The 20,068-nt window shown below is 41.1% G+C and overlaps 1 protein-coding gene across 1 annotated transcript in view; it reads right to left on the reverse strand.

Annotated features, from left to right (window-relative positions):
* The window catches only part of GXYLT2 (glucoside xylosyltransferase 2), an 82,131-nt gene that overhangs the window by 34,085 nt on the left and 27,978 nt on the right, over positions 1-20,068 (reverse strand). Inside the window, exon 3 of the mRNA XM_070776323.1 lies at positions 18,678-18,809. Coding sequence (XP_070632424.1) covers positions 18,678-18,809 — 132 coding nt within the window. The remainder of the gene's footprint in view (positions 1-18,677; positions 18,810-20,068) is intronic.

Here is a 20,068-nt window from a genome sequence, read left to right on the forward strand (position 1 = left end):
ACTCTCCCCTCTGCTAGGGAGTTGCTGGAAACAGGATCACTGGGTTGCAAGCAACTATAGTTTTCCACTTGAATTGGACTGGTTTTCAAAGGATATTTTCCTTTTCCTTGTATATGAGAATGAAATTCAATTAACATTTACTGAATATTTACGGGGTTCAAGTCTGGGCACTTAATAAGCACTGAATCTTCAAATCCTCTCTAGGACCCTTTGATGAACTTGGTAAAGCCCTGCCCACTCATTCATGCATCCAATCATCCAGCTTCCCTCCTTCCCTCTCTTTCCTCTATCCTTCCTTCCTGCTTTCCTACCTACCTTCCTTCTCATCCATACCTTCCAAACAGTTTTACTGAGTGCCTTCTGTTAATATGTACAGTGCACTATCTGTTGGAGATCAAAGACTTTTCCCCTGGTAGGACTTAGATGCCAGTGAGAGAAAGCAAAAAATAAAACAAGTAAAGTATAGATGAAACTTTGAAGATAGTAGCAGAGAAGGAAAAACAGAGTGAGGGAGAGGAGCAATTTTAAATACAATAGCCTCACTGAACAAGTGAGTCTGAACAAAGACATGTGTACTATTTTTATACCCAGTTAACAGATGACGATGGAAGATTCATGGGAATCTTCCAAAGGAGGTAGTTTGGAATATCCTGGGAATCTTTTCTATAAATACAGAAGAAAAATTTGGCATTTAGAGATTGCAGGAAGTCGGACAGAATGACTACACTACGGGATAAACTTGGGCTTCAATCCAGGCTCTAAGATATAGCCCAGGAAAAAAATAAGGTAAACTTCCCTTAACTTCAGTTTCCTCCGTAGAAAAAAATGTTACAAATCAGTACATTCCTCACAGAGCTGAGAAGAATTGACAAAATCATCAGTCTGAGGATCTTTCATGTGTTTGTGTAACAGTCACTGTGTGGTCTTTGTGGACCAACTATAGAGTCCCCTCCCTTCAGTGGCACATCCTGAAGACCTGTCTTAAAGCCTCATTTCTCAAAGTATTTTCAATTGTACCCCACAGTAAGAAAGGCATCTATATCCCAATACTAGAATGTGCACACACAAATACATAAAACAGAAACATTTTCAAAAATATTATTTGTCTTACTAGAGTAATGCATGTCCCTTACTCAATTCTACTCTTACTTATTTAATTTTTAAAAGAGCTGATTATTATCTACAAAATTGATTTCAGGAATTACTAGTGGGGGACTTTCCTGGCAGTCCAGTGGTTAAAACTCCAAGCTCCCATTGCAGGGGGCATGGGTTTGACCTCCTGGTCAGGGAACTAAGATCCCATATACCAGGCAGCATGCTCCAAAAAACCCCCACACAAAGAGTTCAGTTCAGTTCAGTAGCTCAGTCGTGTCCGACTCTTTGCGACCCCATGAATCGCAGCACGCCAGGCCTCCCTGTCCATCACCAACTCCTGGAGTTCACTCAGACTCACGTCCACTGAGTCAGTGATACCATCCAGCCATCTCATCCTCTGTCGTCCCCTTCTGCTCCTGCCCCCAATCCCTCCCAGCATCAGAGTCTTTTCCAATGAGTCAACTCTTCGCATGAGATGGCCAAAGTACTGGAGTTTCAGCTTTAGCATCATTCCTTCCAAAGAAATCCTAGGGCTGATCTCCTTCAGAATGGAGTGGTTGGATCTCCTTGCAGTCCAAGGGACTCTCGAGTCTTCTCTAACACCACAGTTCAAAAGCATCAATTCTTTGGCGCTCAGCCTTCTTCACAGTCCAACTCTCACATCCATACATGACCACAGGAAAAACCATAGCCTTGACTAGACGGACCTTTGTTGGCAAAGTAATGTCTCTGCTTTTGAATATGCTATCTAGGTTGGTCATAACCTTCCCTCCAAGAAGTAAGCGTCTTTTAATTTCATGGCTGCAGTCACCATCTGCAGTGATTTTGGAGCCCCCAAAAATAAAGTCTGACACTTTTCCAGTGGGTAATTTTCTTAGTTCCCTGACCAGAGCCCTCAGCAGTGAAAGCACAGAGTCCTAACCATTGAACCAGCAGGGAATTCTGTAGTGGATACATTTCTTCTAGAATCACAGGGGTTGAGCAGTTAATGAAGGCTTCGTAAGTAATTAAATACAGACAGACAGACATACACAAATAAATAAAAAATAATTTTCCTGCCACATTTCCTCCTTCTCACACCAAACAACCAATTCCAATTCTTTGAGTATGTACCTTCATGTCTCTGAATAACACACTAAAAGAAAAAACTTAATTCTTTGAATTCACAGCACTTCTGACACCAAATGTACGGGGCTTTTCTCCACACCAACTAATTTCCCCGCGCTTCCTTTGGACACCAGCTTAGCGTCCTACAATTCAATTATGATACTATCTGAATTAGTAAGAACTACCACAGTTAGTTACCAAAGGTTAAGGGCCCAGTCCCACAAGAATGCCGGCCCCCTTCAGACGCTAATCATACGTAGTGGTCCCCAGGTTGCTACACTTCTGTCTGACTTGACTACAAATCAGAGGTTCCCATGAGCCCCTCCTCAACTCTGATGACTTGGTATAATGGCTCACAGAATTCAGTGAAACACTTATTTTTATGGCTTGTTATACAGAATATAAAAAAGGATACAGATGAGCAGCCAGAAGAAAAGGTACATAAGGGGAGGTCCAGAAAGGTCCTGAGCCCAGGAGCTTCTGTCTCCATGAAGTTTGCCCCACTGTCCCAGAACATGGATGTCTTCATCAACCCAAAATCTCCCTGAACCTCCTTGTTTACAGATTTTTATGAAGGCTTCATCACACAGGCATGATCAATGATTAACTCAATCTCCAATCGCCCTCTCCCTTTCCTAGAGAAAGGGGGTAGGGTTGGAAGTTCTAAGCTTCTAATCACGGCTTGGCCTTTCTAGTCATCAGCCCCTATCCAGAAGCCCACCAAGTCATTTCATTAAGACAAAAAGACATGCCTATTACCCAGGAAATTCCAAGGGACTTTAGGAGCTCTAGGAAGATATTTCTTACTATGTCAGATACGTCTCATCTACTGACTTCCTACCTTAGAAGAGAATTCAGGTCCTTTTCACAAAAACTATCAACTCCATAACACTGCTCACATACATACCTCATCTCCCAATTTAGCAACATCAAAATATCATTTTGATCAACACACAATGTTATTTTATGATGATTATTTAACATGATTTCCAATTAAGCCATGGAGCAAACCATGTGACTTTCCCTTTCTGAATAACTTTTTTTTCCCTGAAATTAATAACTGTGTTTTTTTTTTTCCTCTGTTGTGAGTTTGCTTAGTTGTCTATACTTTAGGCAAAGTTTCTTCCACAGCTTCCTGATTTGCTCTGATGAGGATGCTCTGCATCTCCCTTCCCCTGAGACTCCTCTCATGCCTCCTTTGTGTGGGATTGTCTGCTTCCTGGATCTCGCATCTTTATCTTTCTGAATGTACTCCTTCATTTTGGTGGAACACATTATTCAGAGAGAAGACTGAAGGGGGTAAATATTTTGAAACTATGCACATCTAAAAATGTCTTGATTCTACCCACATGCTTGATTTGTAGCTTGTCTGGTAGGGAAACTAGGTTAGACATAAAACTGCCTCTGAATTTAAAGGCATTGCTCCAATATTTTAGCACTTCCCCTGCTGCTGACAAGTTTGAAGCCTTTCTGATTCCTGATCTTTTGATGTGAACATCCCCCACCCTCCACCTTGCTGCTAAGTCGCTTCAGTCGTGTCCAACTCTGTGCAACCCCATAGACGGCAGCCCACCAGGCTCCGCTGTCCCTGGGATTCTCCAGGCAAGAACACTGGAGTGGGTTGCCATTTCCTTCTCCAATGCATGAACGTGAAAAGTAAAAGTGAAGTCGCTCAGTCATGTCCGACTCTTAGCGACCCAATGGACTGCAGCCTACCAGGCTCCTCCGTCCATGGGATTTGCCAGGCAAGAATATTGGAGTGGGCTGCCATTGCCTTCTCCACCCTCCACCTTACTGACACCTAATACATTCTTCTTTTTCTCACTACTGATCTGAAAATTCAAGTTTTTTGTTTCACTCAATCTAGTCTGCTGTTGAACCCCTCCATTGAATTTTTCAGCCCAGTTATTGTATTCTTCAGCTCTGTGAGTTCCATTTGGTACTTTCTTATATTTTTCCTTTTGGTTTAAAGTCTCACTTTGTTCATGCATTGCTCTCCAACCTTGGTGAGCATCTTTATGACTATTACCTTAAACTCTTAAATCAGGTTAATTACTTATCTCCATTTCATTAAGGTCTGTTTCTGGAGTTTTATCTTTTCCTTTTGTTCGGAGCACATGCCTCTGTGTCTTCACTTTCTTTGACTCTCTGTGCTGGTTTCTGTGCATTAGATGAAACAGCCATCTCTCCAACTTTTTTGTTTTTAATATATATTTATTTATCTGGCTGTACTGGGTTTATAATGTTGTTCAAGTCTTTTATTCCCTTGTTGATGTTCTGCATACTGCTTAATCCATTACTGAACGTGGGGCATTGAAATCGCCTAATACTATTGGTGAATTGCCTATTTCTTCCTCTAATTCTGTCATTTTTTGCTTCAAGTACTCTGGGGGCTTTTACATTTTACATAAATGCAAAAACAGTGCATAAATGTTTACAACTGTTCTATTTTCTTAGTGGATTAACACGTGCATCATGGCAAAATATGCCTGTTTTTCTCTACTAATGTTGCTTTTTAAATTCTACCTTATCTGATACTAGTATAGCCAGTCCAGCTTCCTTGTGGTTGCTGTTTGATTGACATATCTTTTCCAACTTATTTGCATTTTGAACCTGAGGTATGTCTCCTGTAAACAGAACATAGTTGGATTGTATTCTTTATCATCTATCTCTGGCAATTTCTATCTTTTGATTGGACTTCTACTCATTTTTATTTAATGTGATTATAGACAGAGCTGAATTTATGTCTCCTATTTTTGTTTTCAATATGTATCATGTCTTTTTTATTATTCTAGTCTTACTGTTTTCTTTTGCACTGAGTATTTTTTAATGAAGCATTTTAATATATTTCTTTTCACCATGCTTTTTGAGATGTTTCCTTGGTGGTTGCTCTAGAGATTATCATATATGTCTTTTCAGAATACACCTCAGATTTACACTACATTCCAGTGAGATACACAAATGTCAGTCACATATAACTCTATTTCCTCTTCTTCATTTTATAACATCATTGTTATACATATTACATCAATACTGTTATAAGCCCAACAGTATAATTGCTACTTCATATAATTTTACATGTTTTAAAGAAGCTGAGAGAGGAAGAAGAACAAGTATATATTTATGGTGTTTGTTATATTAACTTTTTCATATGCCATTTTTAATTTTTTTCATTTGTTCCTGTGGATTCAAGTTACTATCTGCTGTCATTTTTTTATTCCATATAATTTTTCTTCATCTAACTTTGTGCTATTATTATTAAATATATTTTAACAGTACAAATCCAAAATATAAACATAATGTTTTACACAATCATTTTTAAAATCAATCAAGAGAATAAAGGGTAAGAAATACTCATTTATATTTTCTTTTTCATTAATGTCTTTATTATACTCTTTTTTTAACATGATTTTTTAATCACTGTCTGGAGTCATTTGCTTTCAGACTGAAGAACTTCCTTTATTCTTGCGGTTCTGCTGTAAATGAATTATCTCAGATTTTGTTTATCTGGGAATGACTTTATCTCACCTTCAACTTAAAAACTATTTTGCGGGATATAAAGTTTTTGGTTGACAGTTCTCCCCATCTTTTGGCACTTCAAATAATGTTATCTCATGGTCTCAGGGTATCCACAGTTTTTGTTTTTTCCCTTTATGGCCGCACCATGAGGCATGTGGAATCTTGGTTCCCAGTGCGTGAGTGCTAAGTCATTTCAGTTGTGTCTGATTTTGTGCGACCCTTTGGGCTATAGCCCGCCAGGCTCCTCTGTCTGCGGGATTCTCCAGGCAGCAATACTGGAGTGGGATGCCATACCCTTCTCCAGGGAATCTTCCCAAACCAGTGATCAAACCCAGGTCTCCTGCATTGCAGGGCGATTCTTTATTGTTTGAGCCACCAGGGAAGCCCGAGAATACTGGAGTGGGTATCCCCTTCTCCAGGGGATCTTCCCAAGCCAAGAATTGATGGTAACTCAGCTGGTAAAGAATCGCCCTGCAATGCTGGAGACCTGGATTTGATTTCTGGGTTGGGAAGATCTCCTGCAGGAGGGATAGGCTACCCATTCCAGTACACTTGGGGCTTCCCTGGTGGCTCAGATGCAGTACCAGGGAAGTCCCCACAATTTCTAATGAGAAGTCAGCTATTAATCTTATTGGAGTTGCCTTACATGTGACAACTATTTTTCTTTTGCGGCTCATAAGACTTTGTTTTTGTCTTTCAGGGTTTTTACCATGATTTGTGTGCAGATCTCTTTGAGTTTATCTTACTTGGAGTTGATTTTCCATGTGTAAATAGATTTTCATCAAATTTACAAGTTTACAACCATTATTTTTTCAAAACTTTTTTCTATTCTTTTCTCTCTCTCCTTTCCTTCTGATGCTCCCATCATACATGTCCTGGTGACTCCAATGGTACTTCACATCTCCAAGTCTCTGCTCAATTTTATTTGTTATTTTTGCCTGTTATTCAGGTTGTACAACCTTAATATTTGATTATTTTCAAGTTTACTGATTCTTTCTACTTTAAGTTCAAATCAATAGCTGATTTTTTCACTTCAGTTATTTTCAACTTGTCAACTCTAGAACTTCTAGGTGGCTCTTTTAAAAAAATTAAATTTCTTTATTGACAGTCTCAATTTTACAAAACATCATCATATCATATTTTACTTTTTTAAGCACAGGTTCCTTTTGTATCTTGAATACATTTATAATGGCTTCTCTGAAGTCTTTTTCTACTAAATCTGACAGCTGGGTCTTCTCACCAGTCAGTTTCTTTTGCCTGCATTTTTTTCCTGTGAATGAGTCACACTTTCTTGTTTATTTGCCTGCCTTATATTATTTTGTTGAAAAAAATTTAGATGATATTTTTAGCATGTTAATATATTTTAGCATGATAATACATTTTAGGATGCTTTAGCAACTTTGGATAACTCTCCCCTGCCCATGCTACACCCCACCCCAAAAAGTGCGGGGCTTGTTGATATTGTTTATTTGTTTGGTATCTTAACTGGACTATTTCAGTGCAGTCCACTTCATCTTGTGTGTGAAATCTATAACGTTTTTCCTCTGAGGATGCAGCCTGTACGTACCCACGGTCACCCAGGATGACAGTGGTTTTTATCAGGGCTCTTTTTGATTAACTATTCCTCTAATCTTTCTCATAAGTTGTTCACCACTGTTGGAATTATACCCACTGTTCAGTGCAGTTCAGTCGCTCAGTGACCCCATGAATCGCAGCACACCAGGCCTCCCTGTCCATCACCAACTCCCGGAGTTTACCCAAACTCATGTCCACTGAGTCGGTGATGCCATCCAGCCACCTCATCCTCTGTCATCCCCTTCTCCTCCTGCCCTCAATACCTCCCAGCATCAGGGTCTTTTCCAGTGAGTCAACTCTTCGCATGAGGTGGCCAAAGTATTGGAGTTTCAGCCTCAGCATCAATCCTTCCAATGAACACCCAGGACTGGTCTCCTTTAGGATGGAGTGGTTGGATCTCCTTGCAGTCCAAGGGACTCTCAAGAGTCTTCTCCAACACCACAGTTCAAAAGCATCAATTCTTTGTTGCTCAGCTTTCTTCACATCCATACATGACCACTGGAAAAACAATAGCCTTGACTAGACGAACCTTTGTTGGCAAAGTAATCTCTCTGCTTTTCAATATGCTATCTAGGTTGGTCATAACTTTCCTTCCAAGGAGTAAGAGTCTTTTAATTTCATGGCTGCAGTCACCATCTGCAGTGATTTTGGAGCCCCCCAAAATAAAGTCTGACACTGTTTCCACTGTTTCCCCATCTATTTCCCATGAAGTGATGGGACCAGATGCCATCTATGATCTTAGTCTTCTGAATGTTGAGCTTTAAGCCAACTTTTTCACTCTCCTCTTTCACTTTCATCAAGAGCCTTTTTAGTTCTTCTTAACTTTCTGCCATAATGGTGGTATCATCTGCATATCTGAGGTTATTGATATTTCTCCCGGCAATCTTGATTCCAGCCTGTGCTTTTTCCAGCCCAGTGTTTCTCATGATGTAGTCTGCATATAAGTTAAATAAGCAGGGTGACAATATATTTGGAACCAGTCTGTTGTTCCATGTCCAGTTCTAACTGTTGCTTCCTGACCTACATACAGGTTTCTCAAGAGGCAGGTCAGGTGGTCTGGTATTCCCACCTCTTTCAGAATTTTCCACAGTTTATTGTGATCCACACAGTGAAAGGCTTTGACATAGTCAATAAAGCAGAAATAGATGTTTTTCTGGAACTCTCTTGCTTTATCGATGACACAGCTGTTAGCCTTCACTAATTGCAGCTGATTGCTCTTCTATTTTTGACAATGGCCTGAGCATGAGTTGCTCTGCAGGATGATCCATTAAATTCAGGCACATCTGAGGGGACAGTTTTAGAAGCTGATCTTTGAACTTTGTTCTGACCAGAAGGGCACTTTTTATATTTTTTCCCCTGGTTCTCCCTTGTAAACTAACTGGCCTATAGTTTATTTAGCTTCTTGCTCTCATGAAGCTTTCTCTTAAGGAAGGGAGCCTCTGAAACCTTGGCCATTTTTGCCTGGAATTTAAGCTTCTGTAAGACACTGCTGGTAAAGATGAGAAATGCTGATGACCTCCCCACCCCGTGCACCCAAGAAAATACCATATCCCTCAACTGGGAGCTGTGGAGGAAAGGATTCCTATGTTCTTGACTGAACTGAGTTGGGTTTCCACCATGCTGAGCTAGAAGGGGAGAGGGAAGGGCTGGGTCATGGCTCAATTCGCACAAATTCTCACTCTTTCTTATTAAGTTTTAGTAGATTTCCTTGAGTAAGAAATCTGTTTTTTCATTTGCTTAGGCCATTAGGACAGTTTCCAAAGATTCTAGATAGTTGTTTTAAAAATAATGTTCTGGGACTCCCCTCAGGTCTAATGCTTAAGACTTTGCCTTCCAATGAAGGGAAGGTCTCACAAGCTCCAGGGTCAGAAAACCAGAACACAAACAAAAGAAGCAATATTGCAACAAATTTTTAAAAAATGGTCCACATAAAAAGTCTTTATATATGTGTATATATATATATATATAAAATCAGTTATGTTTGGAGATCCAACCAGTCCATTCTGAAGGAGATCAGCCCTGGGATTTCTTTGGAAGGAATGATGCTAAAGCTGAAACTCCAGTACTTTGGCGACCTCATGGGAAGAGTTGACTCATTGGAAAAGACTCTGATGCTGGGAGGGATTGGGGGCAGGAGGAGAAGGGGATGAAGAGGATGAGATGGCTGGTGGCATTACCGACTCGATGGACGTGAGTATGAGTGAACTCCGGGAGTTGGTGATGGACAGGGAGGCCTGGCGTGCTGCGATTCATGGGGTCGCAAAGAGTCGGACATGACTGAGTGACTGAACTGACTGATGCTTGTTTCACTGGGGAGCAGTTTCCAGAACTCTCCTGCTGACATTTCAGATGTCAGGCTGCCAGACTCTTTTTCCACTGCAGCAGCTAAGCTTCTAGAACATAATTCTCAGGCTGCTTCAATCAATCATCATTCTCAAGATGTGAGCCTAGCAAAGGACTACGAGAGACAGAGTCCTGGTAACATTACAGCAGCCTTTGGATCTAGTTGTGCTTGAGATCAGTCCTCTGATCTGGACTCCACAGTCAGATAAGTGAATAAACTGCCTTTTCTGCTTCAGTTCAGTTCAGTCACTCAGTCATGTCTGACTCTTTGCAACCCCGTGGACTACAGCATACGAGGCTCCCCTGTCCATCACCAACTCCCAGTTTACTCAAACTCATGACCATTGAGTTCGTGATGCCGTCCAACCATCTGGTCCTCTGTCGTCCCCTTCTCCTCCTGCCTTCAATCTTTCCCAGCATCAGGGTCGTTTCAAATGAGTCAGTTCTTCGCATCAGGTGGCCAAAGTATTGCAGTTTCAGCTTCAGCATGGGTCCCTCCAATAAACAGTCAGGATTGATTTCCTTTAGGATGGACTGGTTGGATCTCCTTGCAGTCCAAGGGACTCTCAAGAGTCTTCTCCAACACCACAGTTCAAAAGCATCAATTCTTCGGCGCTCAGCTTTCTTTATAGTCCAACTCTCACTTCCATACATAACTACTGGAGAAACCATAGCCTTGACTAGACGGCAAAGAAAGGCAATGCCAAAGAATGCTCAAACTACCGCACAATTGCACTCATCTCACACGCTAGTAAAGTAATGCTCAAAATTCTCCAAGCCAGGCTTCAGCAATACGAGAACCATGAACTTCCAGATGTTCAAGCTGGTTTTAGAAAAGGCAGAAGAACCAGAGATCAAATTGCCAACACCCGCTGGATCATCAAAAAAGCAAGAGCATTCCAGAAAAACATCTATCTGCTTTATTGACTATGCCAAAGCCTTTAATTGTGTGGATCACAATAAACTGTGGAAAATTCTGAAGAGGCGGGAATACCAGAACACCTGACCTGCCTCTTGAAAAACCTGTATGCAGGTCAGGAAGAACAGTTAGAACTGGACATGGAACAACAGACTGGTTCCAAATAGGAAAAGGAGTACGTCAAGGCTGTATATTGTCACCCTGCTTATTTAACTTATATGCAGAGTACATCATGAGAAATGGATGAAGCACAAGCTGGAATCAAGATTGCCGGGAGAAATATCAATAACCTAAGATATGCAGATGATACCACCATTATGGCAGAAAGTTAAGAGGAACTAAAAAGGCTCTTGATGAAAGTGAAAGAGGAGAGTGAAAAAGTTGGCTTAAAGCTCAACATTCAGAAAACGAAGATCATGGCATCTGGTCCCATCACTTCATGGGAAATAGATGGGGAAACAGTGGAAACAGTGTCAGACTTTATTTTGGGGGGCTCCAAAATCACTGCAGATGGTGATTGCAGCCATGAAATTAAAAGACGCTTACTCCTTGGAAGGAAAGTTATGACCAACCTAGATAGCATATTGAAAAGCAGAGACATTTCTTTGCCAACAAAGGTTCATCTAGTCAAGGCTATGGTTTTTCCTGTGGTCATGTATGGATGTGAGAGTTGGACTGTGAAGAAGGCTGAGCACTGAAGAATTGATGCCTTTGAACTGTGGTGTTGGAGAAGGCTCTTGAGAGTCCCCTGGACTGCAAGGAGATCCAACCAGTCCATTCTGAAGGAGATCAGCCCTGGGATTTCTTTGGAAGAAATGATGCTAAAGCTGAAACTGCAGTACTTTGGCCACCTCATGCGAAGAGTTGACTCATTGGAAAAGACTCTGATGCTGGGAGGGACTGGGGGCAGGAGGAGAAGGGGATGAAGAGGATGAGATGGCTGGTGGCATTACCAACTCGATGGACGTGAGTCTGGGTGAACTCCGGGAGTTGGTGATGGACAGGGAGGCCTGGTGTGCTGCGATTCATGGGGTCGCAAAGAGTCGGACACGACTGAGCGACTGAACTGAACTGAAAATTTGGAAGGAAAGTTATGAGCAACCTAGACAGCATATTAAAAAGGAGAGACATTACTTAACCAACAAAGGTCCGTCTAGTGAAGGCTATGGTTTTTCCAGTAGTCATGTATGGATGTGAGTGTTGGACTATAAAGAAAGCTGGGTCCCAAAGAATGATGCTTTTGAACTGTGGTGTTGGAGAAGACTCTTGAGGGTCCCTTGGACTGCAAGGAGATCCAACCAGTCCATCCTAAAGGAGATCAGTCCTGGGTGTTCATTGGTAGGACTGATGTTGAAGCTGAAACTCCAATACTTTGGCCACCTGATGCGAAGAGCTGACTCATTGGAAAAGACCCTGGGAAAGATTGAGGGCAGGAGGAGAAGGGGATGACAGAGGATGAGATGGCTGGATGGCATCACCGACTCAATGGACATGAGTTTGGGTAAACTCCGGGAGTTGGTGATGGACAGGGAGGCCTGGCATGCTGTGGTTCATGGGGTCGCAAAGAGTCAGACACGACTGAACGACTGAACTGAACTGAACTGACTAGATGGACCTTTGCTGGCAAAGTAATATCTCTGCTTTTTAATATGCTGTCTAGGTTCATCATAGATTTTCTTTCAAGGAGCAAACACCTTTTAATTTTATGGCTGCAGGCACCATCTGCAGTGATTTTGAAGCCCAAGAAAATAAAGTCTGTCACTGTTTCCATTGTTTTCCCATCTATTTGCCATGAAGTTATGGGACCAGATGCCATGATCTTAGTTTTTTGAATGTTGAGTTTTAAGCCAACTTTTTTTTCTTTTTCCAGTTTATTTATTTTACTTTTCAATATTGTATTGGTTTTGCCATACGTTGACATGAATCCGCCATGGGTGTACATGTGTTCCCCATCCCGAACCCCCCTCCCACCTCCCTCCCCATCCCATCCCTCTGGGTCATCCCAGTGCACCAGCCCCGAGCACCCTGTATCATGCATCAAACCTGGACTGGCGATTCTTTTCACATGTGATAATTTACATGTTTCAATGCCATTCTCCCAAATCATCCCACCCTCACCCTCTCCCACAGAGTCCAAAAGACTGTTCTATACATCTGTGTCTCTTTTGCTGTCTTGCATTCAGGGTTATTGTTACCATCTTTCTGAATTCCATATATATGCATTAGTATACTGTATGGTGTTTTTCTTTCTGGCTTACTTCACTCTGTATAATAGGCTCCAGTTTCATCTACCTCATTAGAACTGATTCAAATATATTGTTTTTAATGGCTGATTAATATTCCATTGTGTATATGTATCACAGCTTTCTTATCCATTCGTCTGCTGATGGACATCTAGGTTGCTTCCATGTCCTGGAGTTTTAAGCCAATTTTTTAATTCTCCTCTTTCACTTTCTCTGCTTAGCTATTCATAGCTGAAATTGAGTTTCTCTCACAGGTAACCAAGAGTTGTAACTAATATCCTAAATGTCAAATGTTTAATAATGTGTGAGTAAATTTGGAAAACTTGTTGAACAAAATTGGTGTCTAGGGTCATTTTCATGCAATCTTTTAGGTAGTTAACTTCATCCTGATAATATAAGGCCTCTTAGGGCTTGATGAAATATACAGACATCATTTATGATGATGCGAACTGATGTTCCTCTTAATAAGGCTTTTTAATATATTCCTATTTGCCTGTCATTGTTTGTTGAATTACAAAAGGTTCTTTCCAAGAAAGTCTCAATGTTAATTGCTAATTTTGAAATATATTATTGATAATACAAAAACCTTACCTTAATTATAAAAAGTTATAATAAAATAAGGTTCTAATAAGCCAAGTAAACCTCTCTTTTCCCTCAACATACGGCAGACGCATTAGAACATTCTCCTAGAGGGCATAAAGTTTTCCAAATACTGGAACCAGATAAAGACCTCTTTAACAAACTATAAGTGCAAAAAGGGAAGGTTATATGTTGTTGCTCTTGATGTTACATAGAAAATCTAGGTAATTAAGATTTTTATTTGGCATGGTATTACTTTGAAATATTAAAGAATGGGACAAGTTCGTTGGAAATACAGTTAAAAAATTCTCAGGACATATTTATGTTTTGTGAATTCACATCACCTTTTCTTTCTTTAATAGGAATTAGTGAGAGTTTATGGGCTTCCCTGGTAGCTTAGCTGGTAAAGAATCCGCCTGCAATGTGGGAGACCCCGGTTCCATTCCTGGGTTGGGAAGATCCCCTGGAGAAAGAAATGGCAACCCAGCCCAGTATTCTTGCCTGGAGAATTCCATAAACAGAGGAGCCTAGATAACTAACAGGGACTGAAACTGGTCTCAGGTCTCCTGCATTGGCAGGCAGGTTCTTACTATTAGTGCTACCTGGGAAGCCCAGGATCTGCAGAGAGGAACATTATTGAGGAGATAGGTCTTTATAATCAAACAGGCACGTTGTGTAACAAAATGTGGAGATTCAGTATAAAATCTCACTAATTCCTATTAAATAAAGAAAAGGTGATGTGAATTCACAAAATAGTTGTTCTTACAAAAGTAAAGGCTTTTTTTGGCTTTTACTAAGCAAAAAGGGAACAGTCCTCCAGGATCAATTTGAAAGGACAGATTTGACTAATCTGTGGTTGGCATATTGTTTTAAATACTTTGAGCTTCATGCAGCCTAGGGAGCTTCATCAAGTCACCTGTTAGCTTGCACTGATAATGATCCTTAGATTCACTGCTCACAGAAACAGAAAAGTTAACGACCATTGATTGATTTAGGACTTCATAAATCTTGAATTGGTGGGATCTGAATTCCAGTGATTGTTCTTGAGACTCTAATAGGTTTGACTTGCAAAGGTTCATGCTCTGATTAGTAAAATCTTACCTGAGAAAAGGGCTTCCCTGATAGCTCATTTGGTAAAGAATTCTCCTGTAATGCAGGACACCCTGGTTCAATTCCTGGATTGGAAAGATCCCCTGGAGAAGGGATAGGCTACCCATTCCAGTACTCTCGGGCTTCCCTTGTGCCTCAGCTGGTAAAGAAGCCTTCTGCAATGTGGGAGAACTGGGTTTGATCCCTGGGTTGGGAAGATCCCCTGGAGAAGGGAAAAACTACCGACTCCAGTATTCTGGCCTGGAGAATTCCATGGACTGTAGAGTCCATAGGGTTGCAAAAAGTCGGACACGACTGAGCTACTTTCACTTTCACTTGCCTGAGAAAAGGTTTCATCTACAGACGACACCCCCTCAGAAACAAGGTAAGACTGCTTCTCAGTATTTGACTGACCAGGGCCAGAATGTTTGCACTTTAGAATCTCCATCTCCTCTGCACTGACTGAGCAGCACCCTTGATTTGGTTTTATAGAGACAAATTCCAAGGAAAACATCACCCAGACTTTATTTCAAATTACCATGAAGATCAATATATCTCACTGATGTCCAGAAAAGCCATGTTTATAATCTTCTGTTATGATATACAACTCAGGGAAAGTAACTGTCCTGTCAACCACAATCTCTCTTTATTATTTTTAAGAAGGGCTAGTTTCCATTATCAAAAGCAGATAAGGAATTCCAGCACTCATTTGTCATTCAAAATGGAATAGACTTGTTCAGCGGGGAATGAATGAAAACCATCGTGTGGTAGGTTTGTTTTTTTAGTAGTGGCAGTAAAGTCACAATTCAAGGTCAGGGAAAATTCAAATGTCTTCTACTAGGTTGTTACTATTTTTTTGGTAGGTTGGGGAGACAATTTTCCAATAATTACTTGGGATTTCTAATATTTTTCCCCTAAAACAGTTAAGCAGAAGCTTGAGATTTTTTTCTTGTCTTCTCAAATAGTTTTCATAACACCAACCCACAGATTTTAGTTCTGATTTAGGGTAGTTGCTTCTTGAAGTGAAAGTGTTAGTTGCTCAGTTGTCTCTGACTTTTTGAGACCCCTGGACTGTAACCCTCCAGGCTCCTCTGTCCATGGGATTCTCCAGGCAAGAATACAAGAATGGGTTGCCATTCCCTTCTCCAGGGGATCTTCCACACCCAGGGATCAAATCTGGGTCTCCTACACTGTGGGTGGATTCTTTACCATCTGAGCCACTTCTTACTTTGTTTCATAAAGTGAATCCCATTTCAACCTGTACTAAAGGCTGTACCACGTGAAAGACAGGTCATTTAGTAGTCAGTGAACTTGTGCAGCAAATCTCCACCAATAGTACATCCAGCTTGTATTTCTTTTTCACGGGTTCTGAGTAGGAAACGCTAGAAATGCCATTTGCCATTTGGGGTTTCAGACCAACAGATGGTAAGGCCTCCTTGTGTGGGTGTTTCCAAGGTACCTCAAAATCAAAATATGATCCCAATTAAACTAATCTTCTCCCTTACAAATAATGGTATTTCTTTATAGCCTTTTCCATCTCTAAGTTTTGTTTTTACATTTTTTGTGTTTTTTTTGGCCCCACCATGTAGCGTATGGACTCTTAGGTTCCCAACCAGGGACTGAACCCACGCCCTCTATGGTGGAAGCACAGAGTCTTCACCACTGGATCGCCAGGCAAGTCCCCTTTTCCATCTCTAAACAGCACTACTATTATACACTGCCAAGTGACCAAGTGGTGAAGAGTCTGCTGCCAATGCAGGAGACACAAGAGATGTGTGTTTGATCCTTGGGTCGGGAAGATCCTCTGGAGAAAGAAATGGCAACCCACTCCAGTATTCTTGCCTGGAAAATTGCATGGACAGAGGAGTCCAGCAGGCTTCAATCCATGGAGTCGCAGAGAGTTGGACACAACTGAGCTCACACATACACACACATACACTGTATAGGTTGAACTAAAAGAAACAGCGTTTTTTGTAGGTTATAAATAGCTGAATACTGGCAATTTCAAACAGATCAACTTTAAAAGCTGTTCAGATCAGAAACCTTGGTGAGATCTTGATCACCCCCACTTCAGCTCTCACAGCCAGCTACTCACAGGGATGGAGGCATGGTCTGTGTCCATCTCTAAGGCAACCAACTGCCATAGCTGAAGTCAGTATTAATTGGTCTCAGCAATTCCACTATCCATACTGTAATGAACAAGTGAATCCTTTTTTTCCCTCTAAATATGTATTTATTTATTTGGCTGTGCCAGATCTTTGTTGTGGCATGTGGAATCTAGTTCCCTGACCAGGGATTGAACCCAGTCCCCTGCATCGGAGCATGAAGTCTTAGCCACTGAACCACCAGGGAAATCCCTGAATCCTCTTCAAGACCCAAGTCAGATCATCTCACTTCCAAGCTAAGAATTGTTCAGTGGCATCTCACTGTCCTGAACACAAAGATCGGACATTCCAACATGGCTTATAGAGTCTGCAAGCTCCAGACCCTGTCAACCCCTTCTATTCCACCACACTCTGTTTTCAGTTACTGGAATCTTCTATCTTCTCAAATATGTGCCTTCCTACTTTTGTAGTAGGGCCTGTATACCTACTATTCCATTTACCTGGAACCTTTTTCTCTCATTACTTCTCAGACTCTAGGCACCCAGTGACCACCGCCTGCTACTACTCCCTCTTCCACATTTCAGCATAAAAGCCATTCCTCAACAGAACCGTCTAGATATCCCCCAGATCAAAGAACCATCTAGATATCCCCCAGATCAAAGTGTAACCCTATGTTACATGAGACTCTGTTCTCCATCTCAGCATGGATCACATTTCTAAGTTCTTGTTCATTTCCATGCTAGACTCAAACTCCAAGGGGGCAAGACCAATAAATAATTATTAAGGATTTGCTGTACAGCACAGGGAGCTCTACTAAATACTCCATAATGACCTGTATGGGAAAAGAATCTAAAAAAGACTGGATATATGTTAGCTATAACCGACTCACTTCGCTGTCCAGCAGAAAGTAACACAACATTGTAAATCAACCATACTTCAACAAAAATTAAAAAAAAATAAAAAAGACCACAGATGTCTTGTTCACTGCCATATCACCGTCACTAAGCCAGAGCTTAGCACCTAATGGGCACTCAATAAATGTTTACTGAAAGCATGACCTTCACAAATGTCAAGGCTGCAATTCACAAGTCAAAGCTGCCATTTTATTCAGTGATATTGTCAGTTTTGGTATATCTTTGGTGCTTTTCTATTTAGGATTTCTTTTTTTTTTTTTCAGGCCGAAGGGGTGCGGGGCGGGCAGCCCTCGGGGCCCGGGCCGAGCGGAGTCTCACAGTAGACCGCGGAGAAGCCGAGGCAAGGGCGAAGCTGGGCTGACGGCCACCCGAGGCCACCAGGTCACCCGCTGCCCGCACTCACCGGCTCGTCGCCGCCTCCCACCGCTGCGCTCGCGCGCAACTTAGGATTTTTTTTAAAGGAAACAAAGACTTTCAACTTGAACACTCCAGATGGAAAAGGTGAACTGGAACTCTGGACCTTCTCTGAATTACTCCCTAGCAAAGTTTCAGCTGGGCTTCCCTGGTGGCTCAGTGGTAAAGAATTTGCCTGCCAATCTCAGAGATGTGGGTTCAACCCCCGAGTCAGGAAGATACTCTGGAGAAGGAAATGGCAACCCACTCCAGTATTCTTGCCTGGAAAATCCCATGAACAGAGGAGCCTGGCAGCTACAGTCCATGCGGTCGCAAGAGTCAGACATGACTTAGTGACCAAAGCAACAACAGCAACAGAGTGACATCCGGTAGTAGTTCTTATTCTAAGAGAAATAATGAAAATCTAAAATTACATTTATTGAGCAGCAACTATGTGCCAAGCTTATGGAGCAAAGTGAGGCTTAGAGAAGTTTAGAGATTTAGTGAGGTCCACAGAGCTAGTAAATGTGGATCCATAGTCACAAAGACTCATACTCAAGAATGCTCTGGATATTCTCAGTCCCTCAATCTTTGAGAAAGACAATTTCTCAACCACAGGGACCTTCTCTGAACACCCTGATCATTAAGAGCATCAACTACAAAATCTAAGAGGAACATATTTTCCGCTGTAACCACTGTAATTAAAATGTTTCTAAACAAACGCTAGTTAATTCCATGATGTTTCCAAATGCAATTCTCTCCCAAGCAGCATCTTATTAAAAGCAGGTGTTCCTACCGGAAGAAAGAGTCTCTGGGCAGCACAGGGTTTGAATAATTTCTTCCATTCCTGAGGGTTTCCAGCCGAAAATGTGATGGGGTAGATTCTGTGCTCAAACTTCTTTGTATATGAATCAGGCCACTGTCGGAGCTGAAAAAGACAGCAGGTAAGGGGAGGGTGATTAGACCCCAGAAATATGAAAAACACCTAAAACTTCTAAGTAGCAACGTATAAATTATTCAGGTAGCATGCACAGAAAGTTTAACTTTATCACCGTAACTCGTGCTCACCGAATAGACCATTGTCAAGATTTTAAAAAACAGCATCCAGAGTTGGCAAGAATGATGGGAAACTCGCACCTAAACGCTGGAAGGGTAAATTATGAAAAAACTTCCAAGAGGGCAATTTAGAAAGTGGTAATAACAAACCCCAAGATAGAGGTCCAAGGACTTGCACCAAAATATAGTTTTTAGAAAAAAATAAAAAAACAAAACAAAAAAATCCCCTTGGGAACAAATTAAATACTCAATAATAAGGAACTGGGAAAATGCATTATGATGGAACTACACAGTGGATATTGTAAAGGGTAAGTACAGGTGGCACCAGTGGTAAAGAACTCGATACAGTCCATGGGGTCGCAGAGTTGGACACAACTGAAATGACTTAGCACGCAGGCATATGTGCCATTATGAAAAAATAGTTACAATATATAGTTAGGTTTTAGAAAAAGCAAAGTTCAAAAAGAAATTTATAATATGGTTCTATCACACAGGAGAAAATACATGTGTGTATTTTACATGTAGAGAAAAATCTGAACAGACATGCACCGAACTGTTAAAAGTGGGTACCTATGGAAGTGGGGGTGTCATTTTCTATGTTTATATTTCTGTATTCTTTAAAACTTTTATAGGGAGTGTATATTACTTTTTCTGCTTATATTAATCTTATAATAAAATTGTTTTAATCAATAGACTTTATTTTTCAGAGCAGCTTTATGTTTACAGAAAAAATGACCAGGAAGTACACAGAGTTCCTATATATCCTCTTTCCTTCCCTTCCCCCTCTCACAGTTTCCTCATCATTAACATCTTGCACAAATGTGGCACATTTGTTACAAGTGATGACCCAGTATCCCAGTATCAATACATTATCAAGTAAAGCCCATAGTCTACATGAGGACTCATTCTTTGTATCACCCAATTTTATGGGTTTTGACAACTGCATGATGCTCTATGTCTACCATTACAGAATGGCAATGTCTCATGCACCCCACCAGAATGGGCTGGGGGCGTCCCCACTTCCGTGTCCTTCTGTTTTCTGGTTCTGAGTCTGGGGCAAAGGTAAATTGCATATTTGATTGTGAACTGCCTGAAGAGGTTAAGAAACCAACCAGCTGACATTTTCAACTT

Source organism: Bos indicus, chromosome 22 (genome assembly GCF_029378745.1).
Source record: "Bos indicus isolate NIAB-ARS_2022 breed Sahiwal x Tharparkar chromosome 22, NIAB-ARS_B.indTharparkar_mat_pri_1.0, whole genome shotgun sequence".
NCBI lineage: Eukaryota > Metazoa > Chordata > Mammalia > Artiodactyla > Bovidae > Bos > Bos indicus.